Source organism: Bos grunniens, chromosome 7, assembly GCF_055505025.1.
Source record: "Bos grunniens cultivar Pamir isolate PY7600 chromosome 7, Bosgru_T2T1.0, whole genome shotgun sequence".
NCBI classification, from domain to species: Eukaryota; Metazoa; Chordata; class Mammalia; order Artiodactyla; family Bovidae; genus Bos; species Bos grunniens.
Window position 1 is genome coordinate 2833025 of NC_141171.1, and position 21614 is coordinate 2854638.

The window sequence follows — 21614 nt, forward strand, 5'->3', positions numbered from 1 at the left end:
CCCCCCCAAAAAAAAGCTTCCAGCTGTCACCCTATTTCCCTTCATCCCTGTATGGTAATTCCAAGAAAGAGCTCTTCTCATTCTCTGTCTCCAGGAGCTTCCCTTTCCATCTTTTCCCAAACTACACCTCTTGGCTTTCACCTCACACAACGCAGCCCTTGGCAAGGACACCAGTGACCCTGGCAGTCAAAGTGAGTCGCTCAGTCGTGTGCAACTCTTTGCAACTCCATGGACTAGACAGTCCATGGAATTCTCCAGACCAGAATATTGAAATAGGTAGCCTTTCCCTTCTCCAGGTGATCTTCCCAACGCAGGGATCGAACCCAGGTTTCCCGAATTGCAGGCAATTTCTTTACCGGCCGAGCCACAAGGGAAGCCAAAGAATACTGGAGTGGGTAGCCTATCCCTTCTCCAGAGGATGTTCCTGACCCAGGAATCGAACCAGGGTCTCCTGCATTGCAGGTGGATTCTTTCTTTACCAACTGAGCTATCAGGGAGACCCACTGTCAACCTGTGGTCAATTCTCAGCCTTCATCTTGCTGTCAGAAAACACTTCTCCTTGGACTTCTGGCATTCCTGCACAGTCAGACCCTTTGGGCAAAGACACCTACAGCCAGGTATTCCCTGTCACCTACTCCCTGACATGGGCAAACCTCTAGGGGGACTGTCAACAGCTGGCACATGGGCTTGTGGCACCTGGATGGTGTCTACAGTGCTGATGACACGCTGCACAAAGTGATCCAGAGAGATGTCGGTGCTTCCTGACAGGTGGTCCTGCCTCCTTGGAAACCTCCCCCAGGAGCCATCCACGTCAGCAGAGGCAAAGCCCTCAGCTTCCTTCCCTGTGAGACGTGTGACTGCCTTCTAGGGCTGTAAGTCACTTTTCTCTTTGGAGGGAAGGAAGGGAAGATGTGCCAGCAGCCCCATGAAAGTTCAGTATCTCCTAAAACTCAAGGTTCCTCTCTTGTGGAACAGTTCACTGCATGAAGCTGACATCTGGTGCCTGGATGTGGAGATCAAGGTATGGGAAGCCCGTGCAAAATGCTGCTGCTTTTGCTGTGACAAACAACCTTTGTCTCTGACTTGGGGTCTTGTATTTGTAATCTGGCTGGCCGACTGCTTGCTGGGTTGCAAGCCAAGAAATAGCTCAGGTCCTTAACAGTTTCTGATTTGCAATTTTGGCAACAAGGAAGGGACGCTGTAAGAGACACACCATTCCAAAAGAGAAAGGTGGCGGCCTGTGGACCAGTTAATAGACCTGAGGGAAGGGATGTCCATGGGAATCAGTGGTGGACATACTGCCCAAACGTCACAGTCGGCTGTGCAAGAAACAGCTATTTCCTGTGAATGGAGGGAAACTGAGCAGGCAGCTCCAAGCCGAGCACTGAGAAGTGGGTTCAAAGTCTCCTGGATGGTGCCTTGGTTGACACTCTCTCTCTCCCTACAGCGGGGACGCTGCTGTTCAGCCCCACTTCCCAACAAACATCAGAGCCCATGCTGAATCCCAGGAGGCATTTCTGAGTCCAGTCACAGACATACACACCCACACTGGGTGCAAAGGGAAAGCCATCGCCAACACTGTGGGGCAGAAGGCAGGCAGGAGCAGGGCTAGAACTCAGGGATGAGAGGCACGGGCACCAAAAAATGAAGGATTCTTTTAGAGATAACAGGAAAGGACCCTGGTGTTTGCTGCGAACCCTGGCTTGGGACAACTCCCTGACATAGACAAACCTCTATGGGGAACTGTCAACAGCTGGCACGTGGATTCGTGGCACCTGGTAACACTCTGGAGAAGCTGATCCAGAGATATGAGTGCCTCCTGACAGGTGGTCCTGCCTCCTTGGACACCTCACTCAGCCCTCACGGGAAGAACCAGAAAGGGGATGGGAGATGTTATGATGGCTCTGGGCCACTGGAAACCTCTGCTAAGTGGACCCCACCCAAAATGTCACCATCATGCCAGGCAAGGGACACAGAGCCCCTGAGAACAAAGTGATGTGGCTGTTAAGTCAAGGGGCCCCTGAAGCTAAAACAGGTCGTATCTGTAGTGACAATCCTGCCGCCTCATCTGAGTGAGCCCAAAACACTAGGTATTACTGAGCTACAGAAGTATGTCTCCTTCCATCCCTGAGCCCTTCCTCATCCTCCACCCTTACCACTGCTTTAAGAGAAAAATCATCAGAAGTGGGCCTTGGTCTCCCTGGGCTCAGAGGGACCCACCATGCCCCTCTGATACGCCAGGCATGCAGCCAGGGGGAGGGCTTAGATTTTGATGGCTCTGCTGGATACAGGTGTCTGGATTCCACTGATGGGATCTGAGCAAGGTTCCCACGGAGCAAGAAGAAAACTGTCACCCTGGGGCCAAGTCAGGGTGCTGTGACTGTGGCTTCCACCTCTGGACCCTGGTGTCTGCTGCTTGGAACACCCTGCTCCACACGAGGGTGGCGAGGCCCTACATGTGGAGAGGCTATGGAGCATGTAACCAGCTCCAGCCCAGCAACGTGTCACTGGCCAAGACTGCCAGCAGAACCCCAGCGGGAGAAAGGAAGTTGCAGGCCTCTTGGGAGATGTGAAAGTAGCCAGGTAAGAGGAGAGGCCGAGTCCAAAATCAACAGCCGTGTACAGCCACAGAGAGTGGAAGCTGGCGGGAGACTGCCACCAGCCCAGTCCAGTCACTGCCCCTGTGGCTCCAGCTGGCGAGGACAGGACAGCCACAATGGGGTCTTCTGTACAGGCGAACAGCTCCTGGCAGGAGTCCTGGGCATTGCAGCCAACTGCTTTTCCTTCCTGCTGGCATGCAGGGACCGAGACCAGAGCATCACTGGGGCTCCCTGCCCCAGGGGTGAATTAGAAGTTGGCCTTCTGCCCCCGACACTTAAACGTCCACCCGATGAATGATGTTTTGCTGGTGGGTGAGTCTGACTTCTCCTGCCAGATGCTATTTTTCCTGGCAAAGGTTATGTGAGATGTTGTGAACACCCTGGCTGTTCGGTTTGACACGTAACTACAGATGGGTGGGCTGAAGACACTCCTCCTTGGGTCCATGAACCATGGAGACAAGATGGGAGCAAGACCAGGCTCCAGACCAGCAGAGTCCCTGTGCAGAGTTGCTGCCCTGCATGTGGGGCCAAGTTCCAGTGCATGCCACCCGGGACTGCCAAGTGTGACGCTCTCACCTGGCAGATGGGTGTCCCTCAGGAGACATCTCTCAGGTGTCTCCAACTGTGAGGGTGCTTTAGGTCAGTGAACCGCCGGCTCTGGCCACACCACGGGGCTGTGTGTGCTGCCTGGCCCACCAGCAGTCTGAGGACCTGTCTGTCGTGGGGGCTGCCCAACATGAACTGACCACCGGCTGGCCACTGTTTCCTCCACTCCCCAGACACAGCTGTCCTCAGAGGAGTCTAAGCCTGTAAGCTGCTCACCGGGTAAAGGTCCAGATGAAAAAGACAGTGGATGGTCTGGAGACAGTTGGGAACCCAGGATCCCACCCTGACTGTTCCTGGGCATGGTGCAACCCTCCTTTCCCTCAGACACAGCCCCGCTGGCACACGCTCCTGAGGGCAGCCTAGCTGAAGGGGTGGGGCTGACAGGCGTGTTCTTCTCAATTACTTTTACTGACTGGGCTTGTCTCTCTGAACCCACCCTCACAGGTGAGAGGTCTGGTATGAGAAGGGATGGCGGGGAAGTGGGGTTGCACTGCATGGGTTCTGCGAGGTGGCAGGGAACTCTGAAGACTTCAGGACCCCACAGACTCTGGAAGGAAGACAGTGCTGGGGGAACCAGTCACTTATCCACTGACTCTGCTCTGAAGCCCTAACCCTGGGCTGGGATGGCCCTTCTTGCATGTCCCAGCAAAGTGGCCTGCATATCTGCTCCAGCCCCATTCTTTGCCATCTGTGATGGACACATGCGCCTGACTGGTTGTGGACAAGCAGGATGGGAGGGCAGACTTCCCTGGGACCATCCCCCAAAACCAGGAGTGGACTCGGCTATTGGGACCCAACTAGAACTCAGAACTTACCTTTCAGCCCAGATGAGACCTAGTGAGAGCATCATGGTTTACCTGAGACTTTGAGACTCATCAGATGGTCTAGGCTACACTGTGACTTGGTGGGGTGGGGGGCTTTAGGTCATACGGCATCAGCTGGGCCTCAGAGGGGCCACAGATCGAGGCCAGTCGTGCAGGCAGACAGTCTGTGTGAGCGCCCCGGCAGAGACCTGAGCAACGAGGCTCAACAAGGGAGTGTCCCTGGGTGGCCATACTACCTGTGCTGGGACACATGAGAGGTGACAGAAACAGGCACGTCCACACCACTCTATTGTGGGGACATCTGGGCCACGCCTGGACCCTCAAATGGATCCCACCCCACGTACCGCTCCCCTTTTACTGCAGTAAACCAGAACCCTGACTGGGATGGTTGTGCTGAGTTCCGCTGAGTCCCTGAGATTCAGTCAGTCACTGAACCTGAAGGTGGTTGGGGACACCCAAGCGTGCAGTTGGTGCCCAGTGAGAATGGTCTTGGGATCCTGAAGTCGATGTCAGAAGTGAAGGTGTTCCTGGGGACCCCCAGAGTTTGCAGCTCCCATCACACAGGGGAGTCAAACCTGAGAACCACATGGCAGCCCTCAAGGCCCAGCGTTCTGCAGCCTCATTCCCCACCACGCCCGCCTCGGCTCCCCTCTGCCTGCTGTTCCTCTGGAGCCTCGCTGCCCACTGGGAGTTCCCCCAACCGGTCTGCCCTTCGTCCTGCCATATGTCTCTGGCTGGTCATGCCACTTTGGACTTCATATTGCATATGTGTCTATGTGCTTGTCATCTGTCTCCTCTCCAAGAAGGCCAGCCTCTATCCACGGACAAGGATGACCTGCCTGTTCACTGCTATTTCCCACACACCTGGAATGGTTCTGGGCACTCAGCACAAACATGATCAAATGAAGGAACGAATGAGAGAGATTCAGGGGTGGGCAGAGTCACTGTGTCAAAAGCACGATGAACATGGGAGCAAGCTCCGCCTCTGTCCCACCTCACCCCGCTGTGCACCCGCCAGCCTGGCTTTGATTCAGGAGCAGGCAACCAGAACAGGAGGCCTGTCTCTTGTGCCCAGCCCCTCCGTCAGACGCCACCCTGGACCCCTGGCCCCCTGCCCAGCCTGATTCCCTCTGGGTGGCTCTTGCCTGTTGCAGGATTAGCACCCAAAGGCTTACCTTTGTACCAGCTGACAATGGGCTTGGGTGTGCCCGTCACACGGCAGGCCAGCTTGACTGTTTCACCCAGCTCAGCTGTGCAGTCAGCCAGCTCTTCTTCAAAATCGGGGGGGCCTGGGGATACAAACACAGGGCCTTGATCACTCCCTCCCTCCCTCAGGTGTCCATGTGGCAGGACCAGAGCCCCAAGACCAACAAACGGTTCCAAGAGACACCACCCCTTAGGAGCCTTTATCCGCAGTACCAAACTGGGAGCTGGACGGGACTCAGGGGATGGGACACAGGCCCAGGATGTGTCGGGGAGCCTGGTAGGGACTGCGGGTAAGAAGGGTATGTTGAAATGGGATCTTCTCTCCCATTCTAAGTGAGGAAGCAAAACCAAGACTGCTGGGCCCTTCACATCCCTAACACAGCCTGCCTGCCCTGCGCTGGGCAGCCAAGCGCGGACCCCGAGGCCCCCACCAAATCTGGCTAACCAAGGGTAGAGCGTGCCACTTGCCCTAGAATTGAGCATCTTCCCTTGTGTGTGCCCAGGTGGGGACAAGGGCCCAGAGCTCAGGACCTGCTGACTCGTGTGCCTCGTCAAGCCAGGCACCCAGGCAAAGGTTCAGTCTCCCTCCCAGCCTTGCCCCAGGAGCCCAGGCACTCACGCCAGATGGGCAAGGCCAGGCGCTGCTGGATGCCACAGATCTCCTTCACCCAGGAGTTCTTGGTGATGACCGTCCGTGCCTGCAGCAGGTACTTGCGCACGGAGTCCTCCCGCTCGTGCCAGATCTCAAAGGCTCGGTCATCGCCCTCCACCTGGTCGTTCAGGTCGATGCTGCTCAGCTGTGGGAGGAGGGCACAGGCTGACTGCCGGGCCGCAGACCAAGCTGTGGTCACCAAGGCCAGGGTGGCGGGACTGACCCCTGGGATTCCTGGCCTGCACACCCTGCAGGGCCTCCCTGCCCACCCAGGCTCCACCGGCACCCTGCAAACCTTCATCATGTTCCGGAAGACGTAGCTGAAGGTGTCAGTGCGGGAGTCCCGCCGGGGCTTGCAGACCACCAGGTGGTTCCGGAACAGGAAGACGTGCCGGTGGTGGCCTTTCCACGGCATCCGCGCGCCTGGCGCCCCCTCCCACACGATGAAGTGGCCCTGGGAGCACGATCGGCCGCAGTCAGCCAGGCCCAGCCTGGCGTCCACCCTCCGCCGCCCAGGGCCCTCCCCGCACCCTCAGCCCCACCTGGCGGATGGGCTCGCCCAGGGCCTCCAGGGTGCCAGGGTAGTTCTCCATGAGCGACACGTGCAGCTGGTTCTCCGCTCGCTGCGGCAGGGCCGACACCACCGCGTAGGCTTGCTCGAGCAGCGCGCAGTTCTGGCCGTTCCGCGCCTTGTTGCGGATAAGCTCCTGCGGAAGACTGCAGGTCAAGGCAAGGCCTGGGGTGGCTGGGCACGGGGGCGGCCCCACAGCCCCTGGGCCGTACTGCCTACCTTGAGCAGGGCCTGGTACTGCTGCACCCGCTCTACCGGCTGCTCCAGGAAGTGCTGCAGCGGTGGGGGCGGTGGCTTCGAGGGGTCCGCGGCTGACAGCACCTCCTCAGTGTATTTCTGTGGGAACCACAGGGCTGGGCTCAGGGCAGGAGTGTGCAGACTCCAGAGGGCCTGTGTCCCCAGAGTCTGAAAGCTGGTGGACCTGGGGCCCAGGGGAGCTTGCATGCGCACCCACAGACCCTCCTCCCCAGGTGGGTCCCACTGCTGCCCCAGGGGGTGGTCAGTGTCACTGCCTAACATGTGAGCAGGGTTGCTGGGAGAGCACGGTTGGCAGGGAGACCCTGCCTGCTTTTCTAACCTGGAGGTCAGGGGTCCTGGGAAGGTGAAGCGGAGCCTGAGTAGGGTCAGGGAAGATGATCTAAAAGCCAGGAGCCAGCATCAAGCCTGGGGAGTGGAGGCAGGGCTGATGGGAAGGGAGTCACCTTGTAGAACTCCTGCACGGCCGTGCTGACCATCACCGACTCGGCTTGCACTCGGCCCACCAGGAACTCCAGATATTTCTCAAAGGCTGCCTGGTTCTTGATGAAGCACATGGCCACATCGTCATCTGTGTCACAGCTACGCAACTCCTGTAAGAAGCTGCCACAGAGGGGAACCGTGGTCAGGTGAGGGCTGACATCGGGGCCCCCACCCAGGACCCACAATCCAGCCCCAAACCTGAGGGTTTGGGAAGGAACAGGCTGCTACCGAGGCCCGAGCTCCTATGGCTGAAAGTCAGTGCTCTAGGCTGTGATGGCCACACATGTTTGCACGTGTCCTGCATGTACACGTGTGTTTGTAGGCGTGTAAATATGTAAGGAACGACATGTCTGTGGGTGTACATGTGTATATGTGTGTACCATGCACATGCATGCCCACACATGAAAGGGTGTGTGTGTGTGCAGGTATGCACATGTACTTGTATGTGCCCACGTACATATGTGTGCACACTTCTGGGGCATGCCTGTGCCCTTGGGTTGCAGTGCCTAGGTGTGCTACAGGCACTTCTGGGGGTAAGCCGGGCACATGTGCCTGTGTTCCTGGGGACATGTGTGTCCTTGGGCATGGCTATGGTGCACCAATGGGTCAATCAAGTCATCCAAGGTTCTGTCTCTTTTCAACCCCTGCCCACTCCCCTGAGGCCCAGGCCTGCCAGTACACATGTGTGCAAGTGTGAGCATCCACGTGAGTGTGTCTTGTGCACGCGTGACTGCTGTGTGCACACATGTATCTGTGTCTGAGCATGCACACATGTACACGCACGTACACACATACAGACCAAAGGAAACGCCTCCAGGCCCACCTGCTGTGGAAGTGGCCGATGTCCTGCACGTTTCTGAAGATGACTGCCTTCTGGCTGGCCACGGCTGCGGGCACATGGGGGCAGCGGTCCAGGTACTGCATGTGGTGGCTCTGCAGGAACTGCAGCTCGCCCACGAAGGACTGCTCTGAGCTCAGCAGGTCCCGGATGATGGCACTGGCAGGGCGACAGCCATGAAGGGGAGACCCAGGAGTCAGCTGCTCAACAGGGCACTTCCCAGTCGCATGCACTGTGCTGACCGCTTTCAGAATGGGCCAGGCCAGAAAACGGAAGGAAGGCACCCCCACCCCGACCCGACAGCCCCACCATAGGAAATTAGCATCTCAGAGCTCCCCCATAGAAACCCACCTTCCCACAGCACCTGTCTGGGGGCCCTCACCTCAGCCTCGTCTTGTACTCGTCCTCTGACAAAGCCTCCCCAGGGAACTCAGGGGCCTCTGCTGGCCCCCACTCAGGAGACAGCTGGTGCAAAACAGGGTGGAGTCACAGGCAGCCTGAGCACTGGCCTGCCCTTCGAGGGTCAGGCTCCTGCCTGCGACCCCAGGACCACCCCTCCAGCCACCTAGTTACCTTGAGCCGCTTGTCCAGGTAGGCAGGGGACACCCAGCCCTGCCGAGAGGGGCTGTTTTTGGTGGGTTTGGTGCGCACGAGCCAGCGCAGAGGGTGGGCAGAGTCCAGGACCTCCACGTACTGGCCCTCCCGCAGCAAGATGGCATCCTGCTCAGCCCCCAGGGGCAGGTAGTCAGCCGTGACCACATAGATGTCAAAGATCTGCAGGTGAGAGGGAGGAGCTGCTGTGTCGGGCCTGCGCTGGGGCCAGCCAGGTCTCCCAAGGTCCCAGGGACCCCGTGCAGACAGCAGAGGGGAGCAGGGCTGGGAGAGGCCCGATGGGCCTCCCAAGGCCTCAGGCTACAAGGCCCCGAGGATTCAGTGGAGAAGACACAGCCATCCTGAGATTCTCTGAAGCTCTAGAACAGGCCTGACCCAGGTCCGGGTAGGGAGCTCCTTTCAGGGGTGCAGGCAGCCTGCTCCAAAGGGATCAGGAGGAGTCTGCGGGGTTCTGGGCATGTCCTGAGTCAGGGTGGCGATGCTGGCCATGCACAGGTGCCCCACACCTCCTTTTCCCCTGTACCAGCTTGGACCTGTACCCTGCCCCAGGCTCTCACCTCCCCTTCCCCCACCCCTCGCCTACCCACACACCTCTCCTCGGGAGTCCCCGTCCTCGGACTCTGAGGACGACTCCTGGACACTGGAAGACGGGCGTGAACGGCCGTGCCGGGGGGATGCGGATGGCGTCTTTGACTCCTCGTCACTGTCAACTCCAGGCACCTGCAGCTTCGCTGAGGGACACAAGACACGTGAGGCCCTCAAAGGGCCTGCCCGACCGGCCGTCTCCCCCGGGTCTCCAGGGAATGCAGGTGGGGAGAGCCCAGCCTGGGGGTGCGGTCTCGGCCTCCCCTGGAGCTCGCTCCATCATCAGCCAGCCTTACCCTGTGTGATCTTGGCCGACACCATCTCTGTGATCTGCGAAGTGAGCTTCTTCAGGAACTCCTCCGTGCCCACCTCGGCCAAGGACAGGTGGCTACGGGCCTCTGCTGCCAGGAGCTCTGCTGGGGGCCAGAGCTTGGTTCAGCCAGCTGTGTGCTCCACAGACGTGCCTGAACACCTGCCCCCAGACCCATCCTGGGCTTGGGGTCAGAAGTGCCGACAGACACACAGAGCTGGGCCAGCACTGCCAGAAGCGAGAAATTCTGACCATGACTAGGGGTCTCTTTGGCTCAAAAGCATCTGAGCCAAGGTGTGATTTAGGGGACCATGAACTTGGGGAAGCAGGGTCTGGGCTGTGGAGGCAGTAGGTGGCTGGAGGGATAGCAGGCATTCAGAGGGCAGCAGGCAACCTGCAAAGTGGAGGGCGGTGGGTGCAGGGGAGCTGAGCGCAAAGCTGAGCAAGTGGTCAGGCTAGGCTTGGAGCTTGGAGCTGAGGGGTTCCCCAGGGGTGTCCGTGACACTTTTACTCCTGTTGTCCACTTGGCCTTTGGTCTGGGAAGGGGCTCGGGAGGGACAGAGATCAGAGGGAGCCCCGCCAGGCAGTATAATACGAGGACAGGTTCTGGACACTAAAGGCAGTGGGTTCAAGGGCTGGGGGGCCAGAACCCTGGCAGGTTCAGGTTGACCTTGATGGACATGGGATCCTTTGCAGGGCTGATGGGTCAGCAGAGGTGTTGGGGTTAAGGGGCAATGAGGATGACCAATGGTAGGCAGCACAGCAAAGGGAGGAGTGGGTAGATTAACGAAGCAGGTCAGTGAAGAGTGATCCTACAGGCAGTGGGCATGTGGGATGCAGGGCTCCTTCCTCCCGACTTCTGTGCAGACTCAGTATTTTCCATAAAATACAAGTTTAAAACACGCCAAGGTGCTGGAGCCCTGCGCAGGTCAGAATTGGGTCCACAAGAGGGCAGGGAGCCCCGGCCTCACTGGGCCAGTGGTGTTCCTAGGGCCACACAGTCCGGAGGAGCCCCACAGTCCGGGGGCGGCCCGCCGAGCAGCCTCCTGCATGCCCCCACCCCCCTGCACAGATGTGTGCCCACCCTGCTCGTACCTTTCTTCTGCCCAGCAAGGTCTGTGAAAGTTGCAGGTTCTGACATCTGTGCAGCAACAGCTTGGGTCCTAGACGGGGAGGAGATACCCTGAGGAGCCTGACAGAAAGGAGGGTCTGGGGGCCGTGGGGCTAGACACCACGGTCAGGGTCCTGGGGAAGGACTCCTCTCCAGTGGGGAGCCGAGCCCCACGACCCCAGCAGAACAGAGCTGGGTTGGGGTGCAGGATGGGGCTCCTCCCCAGTGGTGGCACCGCCCCCCACTCCCAGGACCTGCACCCTTAGGGCCCACATTCTCGGGCCCTCTCTGCTGACCCCGGCTCCTGAGCAGCCCCTCACTCACCCCTGCAGGAAGGTGGAGATGAGGGCCTCCTTCACCTCGGGCTGCTCCTCCGTGGCCCCCGCCTCCTTAGGCACTGTCGGGAGAACAGGGTGAGCCCCCGGAATGACACCACACACCCTTGAGTGCGGATTCTGGCCAGCACCCCTGCCAGTGATGCCTGGACCACCCACCAGGGGCCCTGTCCCCTGGGGCCCCAAGGAAGCCTGTGCCCGCTGCCCCAACTTGTCCACAGTCACCCCACCAGTGGCAGGAAATGGAAGCAGTGTGCACTTGATTCACCAGCCCTCGGAGGAGCTGAGAGGCCTGGGAAGAAACCACTCGGGGTGGTGGGGGCTTCTAGGAGGGTCTAGCTGAGCGGAGCCCAAGGGATAGCGGGTAGGGACTGGCCCAGGAGCTCGGAGGCTGCACGCTGCCCACTCTGCCCCGGTTCCCATGCCCACTCACGGCCAGAGACGTGCAAGCCTGCGGAGCAGAGGGCCTGGCCGGCGGCGTTGGAAGCGATGCAGGTGTAGGTGCCCTGGTGCTGTCGGCCCACGTCCAGCAGGACCAGGCTGTGCTGCTGGGCAGAGCTGGCCACCGTGTAGCCTGGCGTGTGGCGGCTGATCCACAGCACACCCTGTTCCGCTTCCTCTCGCAGCCAGTGCACAGCTGGCGGTGGGCTTCCTGTGGGCAGGAGTGCACGGTGGACGGCCCTTCCCCACACCAGGAGGGCGGCTCACCTCCCAGCCTCTCTAGAAGGGTTGTGTGTGGGGGCAGGGAAGCGGGACTGCCTACCTTCCACCTTCACGGAGAAAGTGATGCTGGAACCTTTTTTCACCTTCTTGGAGGTGAATTTCTCCAGGAACCGGGGTGGGACCAGCTGCTGGCGTGCATCTGGAAAGACACAAGGCACTGGTGGTCAACAACACGGATCCCTAGTTCCGCATGGGAATTCCACAATTCCCCCTCACACTCCCTCACTGAATCTATGCCCAGGGCCTCCCTCTCTCCGCCCTCTGGATTCAGCTCACCTAATGCTGGCTTCTCTTCTGGTTCATCGGGGCCTGAAAAAAGCACACAAGTCAGATCTATAGCACCAAGGTGCCCGCTCCCCTGAACAAGCCTGCCTATCAGGGTGGGAGTCTCAAGGGGGAGCCTCACCCAGGGGGGGGCCCACCCACTTCCACACACCACACACCACACACCACACACCACACACCACACACAGCACCTTTCCTAAACCTGGCTGGCCATGCAGACCTGGGATTCGCACTCAGGCCCCACGGACCAGATGCAATGCTACCCCATGTCAGCCCAGGGGTCTGGGGCACGGCACTGAAACCAACACAGGAAGAGGTCTGCTCAGAAAGTCACACTGAAGCCAAGCCACAGGCAATGTTGGCTCCCTAGACCAGCGCAGACTTGGAATCACCTTTCAGTGCTCACAACTTGGAAAAGTAAGGAAGTTCAGACTTCTACTTCTAAACTGACTACGTGCCTCTTCCTCCCCAGAGTCTACTGAAGGCCCCACGCTTGCCTGGGACAACTCCACCAGCTAACTAGCCTTCTAGCTAGTCAGATTTCATGGGCCCCTTGCCCTCTCAGCTTCCCTGGCGGCTCAGACAGTAAAGAATCTGCCTGCAATGCAAGAGACCTGGGTTCAGTCCCTGGGTTGAAAAGATCCCCTGTAGAAGGGAAAGGCTACCCCCTCCAGTATTCTTGAATGGAAACTTCCACGGCCAGAGGAGCCTGGTGGACTGCAGTCCATGGGGTCACAGAGGGTCGGACATGACTGAAGGACTAGCACTTTCACACACACACACTTCAACTCTTAGGGGCACACACTCTCTGGGAAGCAGTTTCTGGGCACCTGTGACTTCTGTACACAGGGGCAGTGACCACTGGGTCCTGGCTTCAGGCCTGCCACAGCAACCCAGGTGTGGACGCCAGGCCCTGCCACATCACCGGGCACCCACCTCGGACCAGGAGCCGAGCAGAGGAGTAAGCAGCACCCACGGTGTTGCTGATGTAGGCCGAGTACTGCCCTGCATCCTCGCTGGTGACAGAGACAACCTCCAGAGTGTGGAGCATCTTCCTGTCCGCCATACGTATGTGTGCAGATGCGGTCAGGGGTTGCCCGTCTTTGAACCAGTAGAGTCGAGGTGTGGGGTAGCCTGAGGCCACAGGGGGAGTGGTGAGTGCAGGGCCCCAGCCCAGTGGGCACCGTGCCCTCCACAGGTCCTCAGAGAGCCCGGGGTCATCGGTGACCATGCAACCGTGGCTTGGCAGGAGACAGCGCCATGCCCTCCGTCCCTCTCCTGCTCACCTTTCACCTTGAGCTGGAACTTGGCCAGCCGAGTGCCGGGGGCCACCTGCAGGTCCTTCAGCTCCTCCACCACCTGGGGCAGCTGCCCCTCCTCTGAGGTAGACTCTGTACCCTCTTGTTCCCGGCTGGCGGGGAGAACAAAAAAGTGGAAGCCATGAGGAGGACGAGTGAGGGCTCCGGGACAGGAGGGGTCTGGGGTTGGGGTGGGTCAGTCCTGAGTTCTCCTCTGTGCTGGTGGAGGGTACGGTGGGCTGGCTGAAGCCACCACACCTGGGATGCTGTCAGTCCAAGCCACCACTGCCACCCCCGCAAGGACCCGGGACCACCAGCCCACTGGGCGCTGCCCGCCTCTGCCTGGCCCTCTACCTGGACAGGTAGCCCTGGGCACTGAAGTAGGACGAGGTCTCCGTGGCGTCCGCAGCAGTGTCATAGTCAGTGCTGGTCACTGCGGGTGAAGGGTGGGGCTGAAGCAAGGCCTGAGCCTCATCTTCTTCCCAGGCATGAGCCCCACCCCCAGAGGGCACCCGATTCTCACTGTGCAGCCACTCCCCGGGGACACTCACACTTCTGCACTTCTGAGTCAGAAGGAACCGGGGATGCGGCTACCTGCGGCCCCTCCCTGTCCCCAGGCTACTTACCAGCCCATGTTTCCAGGCCTGAAACTGACTTCAAGACCCAACAAATTATCAATACTGGGCTTCATAATAGCAGACAGTGGCAATTAACATAGTTCACTCCTTAGTTCCAACCAACTAAGGAACAAGGGTGACCCAGGTCTCAAAACCAGCAGCTGGTTTTCTCTTAGAGCCACAATGGAGAATAAGGGCTAAATTTATCCTCTGCTGAAGCCTGAGTGCTGTATCCGCCCCCCAGATTCATATGTTCAAGTCCATACTCCTACCAGGATGGTGTCTGAAGTTGGGACCTTTTCAAGGTGATCAGGCTTAGATGAGGTCATAAGGGTGGAGCCTCATGAATAGGATTAGTGCCCTAATAAGAAGGGACGCCTTCTGCCGGGAGCCGGCATATTGCATATTGAGTGCAGCACTTTCCACAGCATCATCTTTCAGGATCTGGAATAGCTCAACTGGAATTCTATCACTGCCAGGAGCCAGCGTGAGGAACTCCGCCCATGACAAAGGTCATGAGGAAGGAGGCTCAGCATACGCAAAGGCAGGAGCGAGCCTCAGGAGTCCCCCATCTACCCCCAAAACCAGAGTCTGCCTACTTTCTGCTTTGTGCTTTCACCTACACCTCTGACTTTACGGGGGGCTGTCCCCCACTACCTCTCTCTGAAAAAATGAGTTAGCTTACAGCTCCAGTTAATAATTCCTGGGTGTGACAGTGTTTAACCTACAAACTCCTTTGGAAGTCCTCTAGCCTGCCTGAATAGGTTTTTCCGGCCACATGTGATTGTTCAGAACCTCCCAACTGTGAGAGGCAGGAGATGTTCTAAACTGTCTAAACACAGATTCTTTTGAGTAGTTAGAAGACTGATTAGAAATTGTATTGGTGAAGGGATTTTCACTTGTTGGGCCAATGTTTGCTGCTAAGTTTCCATATCCCTTACCTGCTGTGTCCCTGGCAGTGTATTGATTAATATAATTGGTGTAAGTAGTAGCTTTAATGTTTGTAACCTGGGACCCTTGAGTTAATTCTTCTTCTTGTTATAGCCCACCACACCTTTGCTCTGTAGGAATGCAACTTTATCTAATGCTTTTGGAGGGTGGCTCCTGACCAATCACCTTTAGAGAAAAATAAGTTTTCTGAAGAAAGGGTCTTAAAATGTTAACAGGCCTCCGGGCCAGCAGATGATGTAAATCACCTAAGTTTTTGCATATGATAAGTTTGCAGGAAGAAAGCCTGGCTTGCTGCCTGACTCTACCCCTTCCCCCATTATCCTCTATGCATAACTTAAGGTATAAAAACTACTTTGGAAAATAAAGTGCGGGCCTTGTTCACTGAAACTTGGTCTCCCCATGTCCCGCTCTCTCTAAAATTCTGGCTGAGTCTCCATCTGCAGCGCAGAACCCACCATGCTTGCTAATTATGCCTGGGCTTCTAAGATCCGACCGCGGAGGCCTCAGTGTCTCCTCTCTTTTGGGAGAACGGAAGGATGCCTGCGGCCTACGCAAGTGGTGCAAACTTCTTGTCTTGAAGTTTTATTGGTCTCCCGCGTAAACCAAGCTACTCAGCCTCTTTTCTCCACTGAATTTTCCTACTGAGCTATCCTCATCCTATTATTCTTTATATCTTTGATAAAATATTTAAATAAATAGGTCGCCGACGCCATCCCCGCTTCAAATACCCTGGATCAGCCGGGGCTGGTCCCCGGCAGCCTTCTCCCTTCCACCACGTGAGAACACAGAGAGAAGACAGCTGTTGGCCACTTGGAAGAGGACTGTCACCAGCACCCTTCCGTTTCCATAACTTCAGGCAGTGCTGCCCCGTCTATGGGACTTTGTTATAACAGCCTGAAATAAGATACCCACCCCCAAAACAACCAAAGGAAAACAAACGCAATAAAGAAAATAATGGCCATGATGCAGTGATTTATAATAAGAAACAGAAGTTTGGTCTTCCTCCTGTTCCTGACTCAGAGTTCCTACACACTTGGAATTTCCTAACTGGACAGGCGTAGAGGTGGGGATTTTTTTTTCTAATTTATTTTAATTGGAGGCTAATTACTTTACAATATTGTGGTGGTTTTTGCCATACATTGACATGAATCAGCCATGGGTGTACATGTGTTCCCCTCCTGACCCTCCCCCCACCTCCCTCCCCATCCCATCCCTCAGGGTCATCCCAGTGCACCAGCCCTGAGCACCCTGTCTCATGCATTGAACCTGGACTGGCAATCTGTTTCACATATCATTACATAACATATATTAAATGTTTCAATGCTATTCTCTCAAATCATCCCACCCTCGCCCTCTCCCACAGAGTCCAAAAGTCTGTTTACATCTGTGTCTCTTTTGCTGTCTCGCATATAGGGTCATCGTTACCATCTTTCTAAATTCCATATATATGCAGTAGTATACTGTATTGGTGTTTTTCTTTCTGACTTACTTCACTCTGTATAATAGGCTCCAGTTACATCCACCTCATTAGAACTGATTCAAATGCATTCTTTTAAATAGCTGTAATATTCCATTATGAACCACAGCTTTCTTATCCATTTGTCTGCTGATGGACATCTATCTACATTGCTTCCATGTCCTGGCTACTGTAAACAGTGCTGCGATGAACATTGGGGTACATGTGTCTCTTTCAGTTATGGTTTCCTCGGTGTGTATGCCCAGAAGTGGGATTGCTGGGTCATATGGCAGTTCTATTTCCACTTTTTTTTAAAGGAATCTCCACACTGTTCTCCATAGTAGCTGTACCAGTTTTCATTCCCACCAACAGTGTAAGAGGGTTCCCTTTTCTCTGCACCCTCTCCAGCATTTATTGTTTGCAGACTTTTTGATACCAGCCATTCTGACTGGCATGAGACGGTACCTCATTGTGGTTTTGATTTGCATTTCTCTGATAACAAGTGATGTTGAGCATCTTTTCATGTGTTTGTTAGCCATCTGCATGTTTTCTTTGGAGAAATGTCTGTTTAGTTCTTTGGCCCATTTTTTGATTGGGTCATTTACTTTTCTGGAATTGAGCTGCAGGAACTGCTTGAATATTTTTGAAATTATTTGTCAGCTGCTTCATTTGCTATTATTTTCTCCCATTCTGAAGGCTGTCTTTTCACCTTGCTTATAGTTCCCTTCATTGTGCAAAAGTTTTTAAGTTGAATTAGGTCCCATCTGTTTATTTTTCCTTTTATTTCCATTACTCTGGGAGGTAGGTCATAGAGGATCCTGCTGTGATTTATGTCGGAGAGTGTTTTGCCTATGTTCTCCTCTAGGAGTTTTATAGTTTCTGGTCTTACATTTAGATCTTTAATCCATTTTGAGTTTATTTTTGTGTATGGTGTTAGAAAGTGTTCTAGTTTCATTCTTTTACAAGTGGTTGACCAGTTTTCCCAGCACCACTTGTTAAAGAGATTGTCTTTTCTCCATTGTATATTCTTGCCTCCTTTGTCAAAGATAAGGTGTCCATATGTGCGTGGATTTATCTTTGGGCTTTCTATTTTGTTCCATTGATCTATATTTCTGTCTTTGTGCCAGTACCATACTGTCTTGATGACTGTGGCTTTGTAGTATAGCCTGAAGTCAGGCAGGTTGATTCCTCCAGTTCCACTCTTCTTTCTCAAGATTGCTTTGGCTATTCAAGGTTTTTTGTATTTCCATACAAATTGTGAAATTATTTGTTCTAGTTCTTTGAAAAATACCATTGGTAGCTTGATAGGGATTGCACTGAATCTATAGATTGCTTTGGGTAGTATACTCATTTTCACTATATTGATTCTTCTGATCCATGAACATGGTATATTTCTCCATCTATTTGTGTCATTTTTTATTTCTTTCATCAGTGTTTTATAGTTTTTATATATAGGTCTTTTTTTTCTTTAGGTAGATTTGGATTTTACATTAATGATGTGATTTTTTTTCTGAAAGCCCCTAAGGATGTGGTGATTCTTCCATAAGCCAGGGTAACCAACCACAGGATTAGAAGTTTGGGAACCTCTGACCGTCAGGAAGGAGAGAAGGGCTGGAGATTTAATTCAATCACCAACGGTCAATGATGTAATCAGTGTGTCTGTATAATGAAACCTCCATAAAAACCCAAGAGAATAGGGTTCAGAGAGCTTTCCAGTTGGTGAGCACACGATCAGGGGAGAGTGGCAAGCTCGACCTGGGCCCTTCCCTCCTGCCTGGCCTACACATCTCTTCCATCTGGCTGTTTCTAAGTTATATCCTTTTATAATACACTGCTAACATAGTAAGTAACATCCTTCTCTGAGTTCTGTGAACCACTTTAGTAAATTAATCAAATCCAAGGAACGAATCACTGGAACCTCTAATTTATAGCATATTGGCCAGAAGCACAGGTGACAACCTGGACTTGCAGCTGATATCTGAAGTGGTGAGAGGCAGCTTTGTGGGAGTGAGCCCTTAGCCTATGGGATCTGACGCTATCTCTGGGAAGATGGGATCAGAATTGAGTTAAACTATAGGACACTCCAGACCACCTGACCTGCCTCTTGAGAAATTTGTATGCAGGTCAGGAAGCAACAGTTAGAACTGGACATGCAACAACAGACTGGTTCCAAATAGGAAAAGGAGTACGTCAAGGCTGTATATTGTCACTCTGCTTATTTAACTTACATGCAGAGTACATCTTGAGAAATGCTGGGCTGGAAGAAGCACAAGCTGGAATCAAGATTGCCGAGAGAAATATCAATAACCTCAGATATGCAGATGACACCACCCTTATGGCAGAAAGTGAAGAAAAACTAAAGAGCTTCTTGATGAAGGTGAGCGAGGAGAGTGAAAAAAACTGGTTTAAAACTCAGCATTCAAAAAACTAAGATCATGGCATCCAGTCCCTTCACTTCATGGCAAATAGATGGGGAAACAGTGGAAACAGTGTTAGACTTTACTTTTTGGGGCTCCAAAATCACTGCAGATGGTGACTGCAGCCATGAAATTAAAAGACGCTTACTCCTTGGAAGGAAGTTATGACCAACCTAGATAGCATATTCAAAAGCAGAGACATTACTTTGCCAACAAAGGTTCATCTAGTCAAGGCTATGGTTTTTCCTGTGGTCATGTATGGATGTGAAAGTTGGACTGTGAAGAAAGCTGAGCGCCGAAGAATTGATGCTTTTGAACTGTGGTATTGGAGAAGACTCTTGAGAGTCCCTTGGACTGCAAGGAGATCCAACCAGTCCATTCTGAAGGAGATCAGCCCCGGGATTTCTTTGGAAGGAATGATGCTAAAGCTGAAACTCCAGTACTTTGGCCACCTCATGCAAAGAGTTGACTCATTGGAAAAGACTCTGATGCTGGGAGGGATTGGGGGCAGGAGGAGAAGGGGACGACAGAGGATGAGATGGTTGGATGGCATCACTGACTCGATGGACATGAGTCTGAGTGAACTCTGGAAGTTGGTGATGGATAGGGAGGCCTGGTGTGCTGCGACTCATGGGGTCGCAAAGAGTCGGACACGACTGAGTGACTGAACTGAACTGAACTGATAGGACACTCATCTGGTGTCTCAGAGAATTTCTTTTTGTGGGAGAGAAAATACCCACAGGTTAGAACTGGGTACAGAATGAGCAGAATGGTTTTCAAATCACAGGAATTATGCAAGTGAAGGACAGTGATCTGTTAGAGACAGGAATGCAGGCAGATTCTTTACTAACTGAGCTATGAGGGAAGCCTCAGGAAACAACAGTGGGCCCTATAACTGCCCCAGCTTACTGCCTGAAGTTTACATGAAGAGGAAACTGAGGCAGAGCCAAGCAGATCTTGAGTAGAGGAAACAAGAGCTGATGTCCTGAGAGACAAAGGCAGTCTTTGTCTATGGAACAGAAAATCAGAGAAGAGAAAGCTGTGCAGAGAGAGGGCCCCCTCCAGAGCACCAATTGGTACATGCATACAGGAGAGCCATCTGAAAGGGCCAGAGAAGACAGGGCCACAGGAGCACAAGGGCTGAAATAATGTCTGTCTACAGGCAGATTGGGCACTTTCATAATTCATAGGCATCAGGTAGAGTGCTCAGGAAAACTTACTTCAGCAGACAAAGACAGTCAGCCTTGGACTGAGCACTGCCTTGGCCCCACCTAACAAATCACACAAGGCATATCCAAAAGGATCCAGCTGCTTCCAAGTGACTCATTGTATTACTCAAGAAGACATGCAGAAACACAAAATACTCACCTCCCAATGGGGTTAAATTCACACTGTCTGGCATTCAGCCAAGACTGTCAAGACATGCAAGGAGTCAGAAAACACACAACCTATAACATGTAGAATAATCTGTCAGTTGAAACCAACTCAGACTTGACACAGATGTTAGAACTGAGAGAGAAGGAGATTCACACAAGCAATAGAACTGTATTCCATGTGTTCAAGAAGTTAAGATGAGATCTGCTGCTGCTACTGCTAAGTCGCTTCAGTCGTGTCTGACTCTGTGCGACCCCATAGACGGCAGCCCACTAGGCTCCTCTGTCCCTGGGATTCTTCAGGCAAGAACACTGGAGTGGGTTGCCATTTCCTTCTCCAATGCATGAAAGTGAAAAGTGAAAGTGAAGTCGATCAATCGAGCCCTACTCTTAGCGACCCTATGGACTGGAGCCTGCTGGGCTCCTCTCTAGAACATATCAAAAAGATTCAAGTAGGGTGGCTTCCACAGTGGTCTAGTGCTTAAGAATCTACCCACCAATGCAGCAGACATGGGTTAGATCCCTGACACAGGAAGCTCCCACATTCTGCAGAGCAACTAAACTACGCATCACAACTCCTGAGCCAGCCTTCTCGAGCCTGTGGGCCACAACAAGAGAAACCACCACACCAAAACAAAGAGCAGCTCCCGCTCCACGCAACCAGAGAAAGCTCACATGCAGTGACAGCCCAGGGCAGTCAAAAACTAAAAGGTAAACAAACAAGTCATTTTTAAGAAAAATGATTCAAGTGGAACTTCTAGGGATAAACAATACAATGGATAGGATTGATAGCAAATTAGATACTATAGACAAAAAGGATAGTGAATGTAAAAGCATAGCAATAGAAACTATGAAAAATGAAATGCACAGAAAACAAGAATTTTAAAATTTAAAAGGATTATTAGTAAGCTGTGGTACAACTTCAGCTGTGCTCAGTTCTCAGTCCTGTATGATTCTTTGTGAACCCATGGACTGCAGCCCACCAGGCTCCTCTGTCCATAGCATTTCCCAGGCAAGAAAACTGGAGTGTGTTGCCACTTCCTTCTCCAGGGGATCTTCCCGACCCAGGGAGTGAACCTGCATCTCTTGCATCTCCTGCATTGCCAGGCTGATTCATCACAAGATTCTGCAAGATAATTACAGAAAAACATCTACTTCTGCCTCACTGACTAGGTCAAAGACTTTGACTGTGTGGATCACAAAAAATGGTGGAAAATTCTTACAAAGATGGGAATACCAGACCACCTTACCTGTCTTCTGAGAAATCTGTATGTATGTCAAGAAGCAACAGTTAGATCTGGACATGGAACAATGGAATGATTCAAAATTGGGAAAGGAGTACGTCAAGGCTGTATATTGTCACCCTGCTTTTTTAACATATATGCAGAGTACATCATGAGGAATGCCAGGCTGGATGACTCACAAACTGGAATCAAGATTGCCAGGAAAAATATCAATAACCTTTGATATGCAGAAAGTGACGAGGAACTAAAGAGCCTCTTGATG

General features: G+C 53.7%; 1 protein-coding gene across 41 annotated transcripts in view; it reads right to left on the minus strand.

The window, feature by feature from the left end:
- OBSCN (obscurin, cytoskeletal calmodulin and titin-interacting RhoGEF) overlaps nt 1-21614 on the minus strand; it is a 239778-nt gene that overhangs the window by 25273 nt on the left and 192891 nt on the right. For 39 of the 41 annotated variants that reach the window (XM_086407940.1, XM_086407931.1, XM_086407941.1 and 36 more), the window contains 19 exons: nt 13649-13727; nt 13283-13407; nt 12933-13130; nt 11988-12020; nt 11752-11850; nt 11422-11640; nt 10978-11050; nt 10638-10705; nt 9529-9648; nt 9239-9378; nt 8609-8809; nt 8418-8500; nt 8021-8194; nt 7161-7317; nt 6679-6795; nt 6431-6595; nt 6184-6342; nt 5856-6033; nt 5206-5319 (listed from right to left, as the gene is read on the minus strand). In XM_086407940.1, coding sequence (XP_086264066.1) covers nt 5206-5319; nt 5856-6033; nt 6184-6342; nt 6431-6595; nt 6679-6795; nt 7161-7317; nt 8021-8194; nt 8418-8500; nt 8609-8809; nt 9239-9378; nt 9529-9648; nt 10638-10705; nt 10978-11050; nt 11422-11640; nt 11752-11850; nt 11988-12020; nt 12933-13130; nt 13283-13407; nt 13649-13727 — 2502 coding nt within the window. The remainder of the gene's footprint in view (nt 1-5205; nt 5320-5855; nt 6034-6183; nt 6343-6430; nt 6596-6678; nt 6796-7160; nt 7318-8020; nt 8195-8417; nt 8501-8608; nt 8810-9238; nt 9379-9528; nt 9649-10637; nt 10706-10977; nt 11051-11421; nt 11641-11751; nt 11851-11987; nt 12021-12932; nt 13131-13282; nt 13408-13648; nt 13728-21614) is intronic. The other 2 variants (XM_086407915.1, XM_086407953.1) reach the window with 1 other exon arrangement.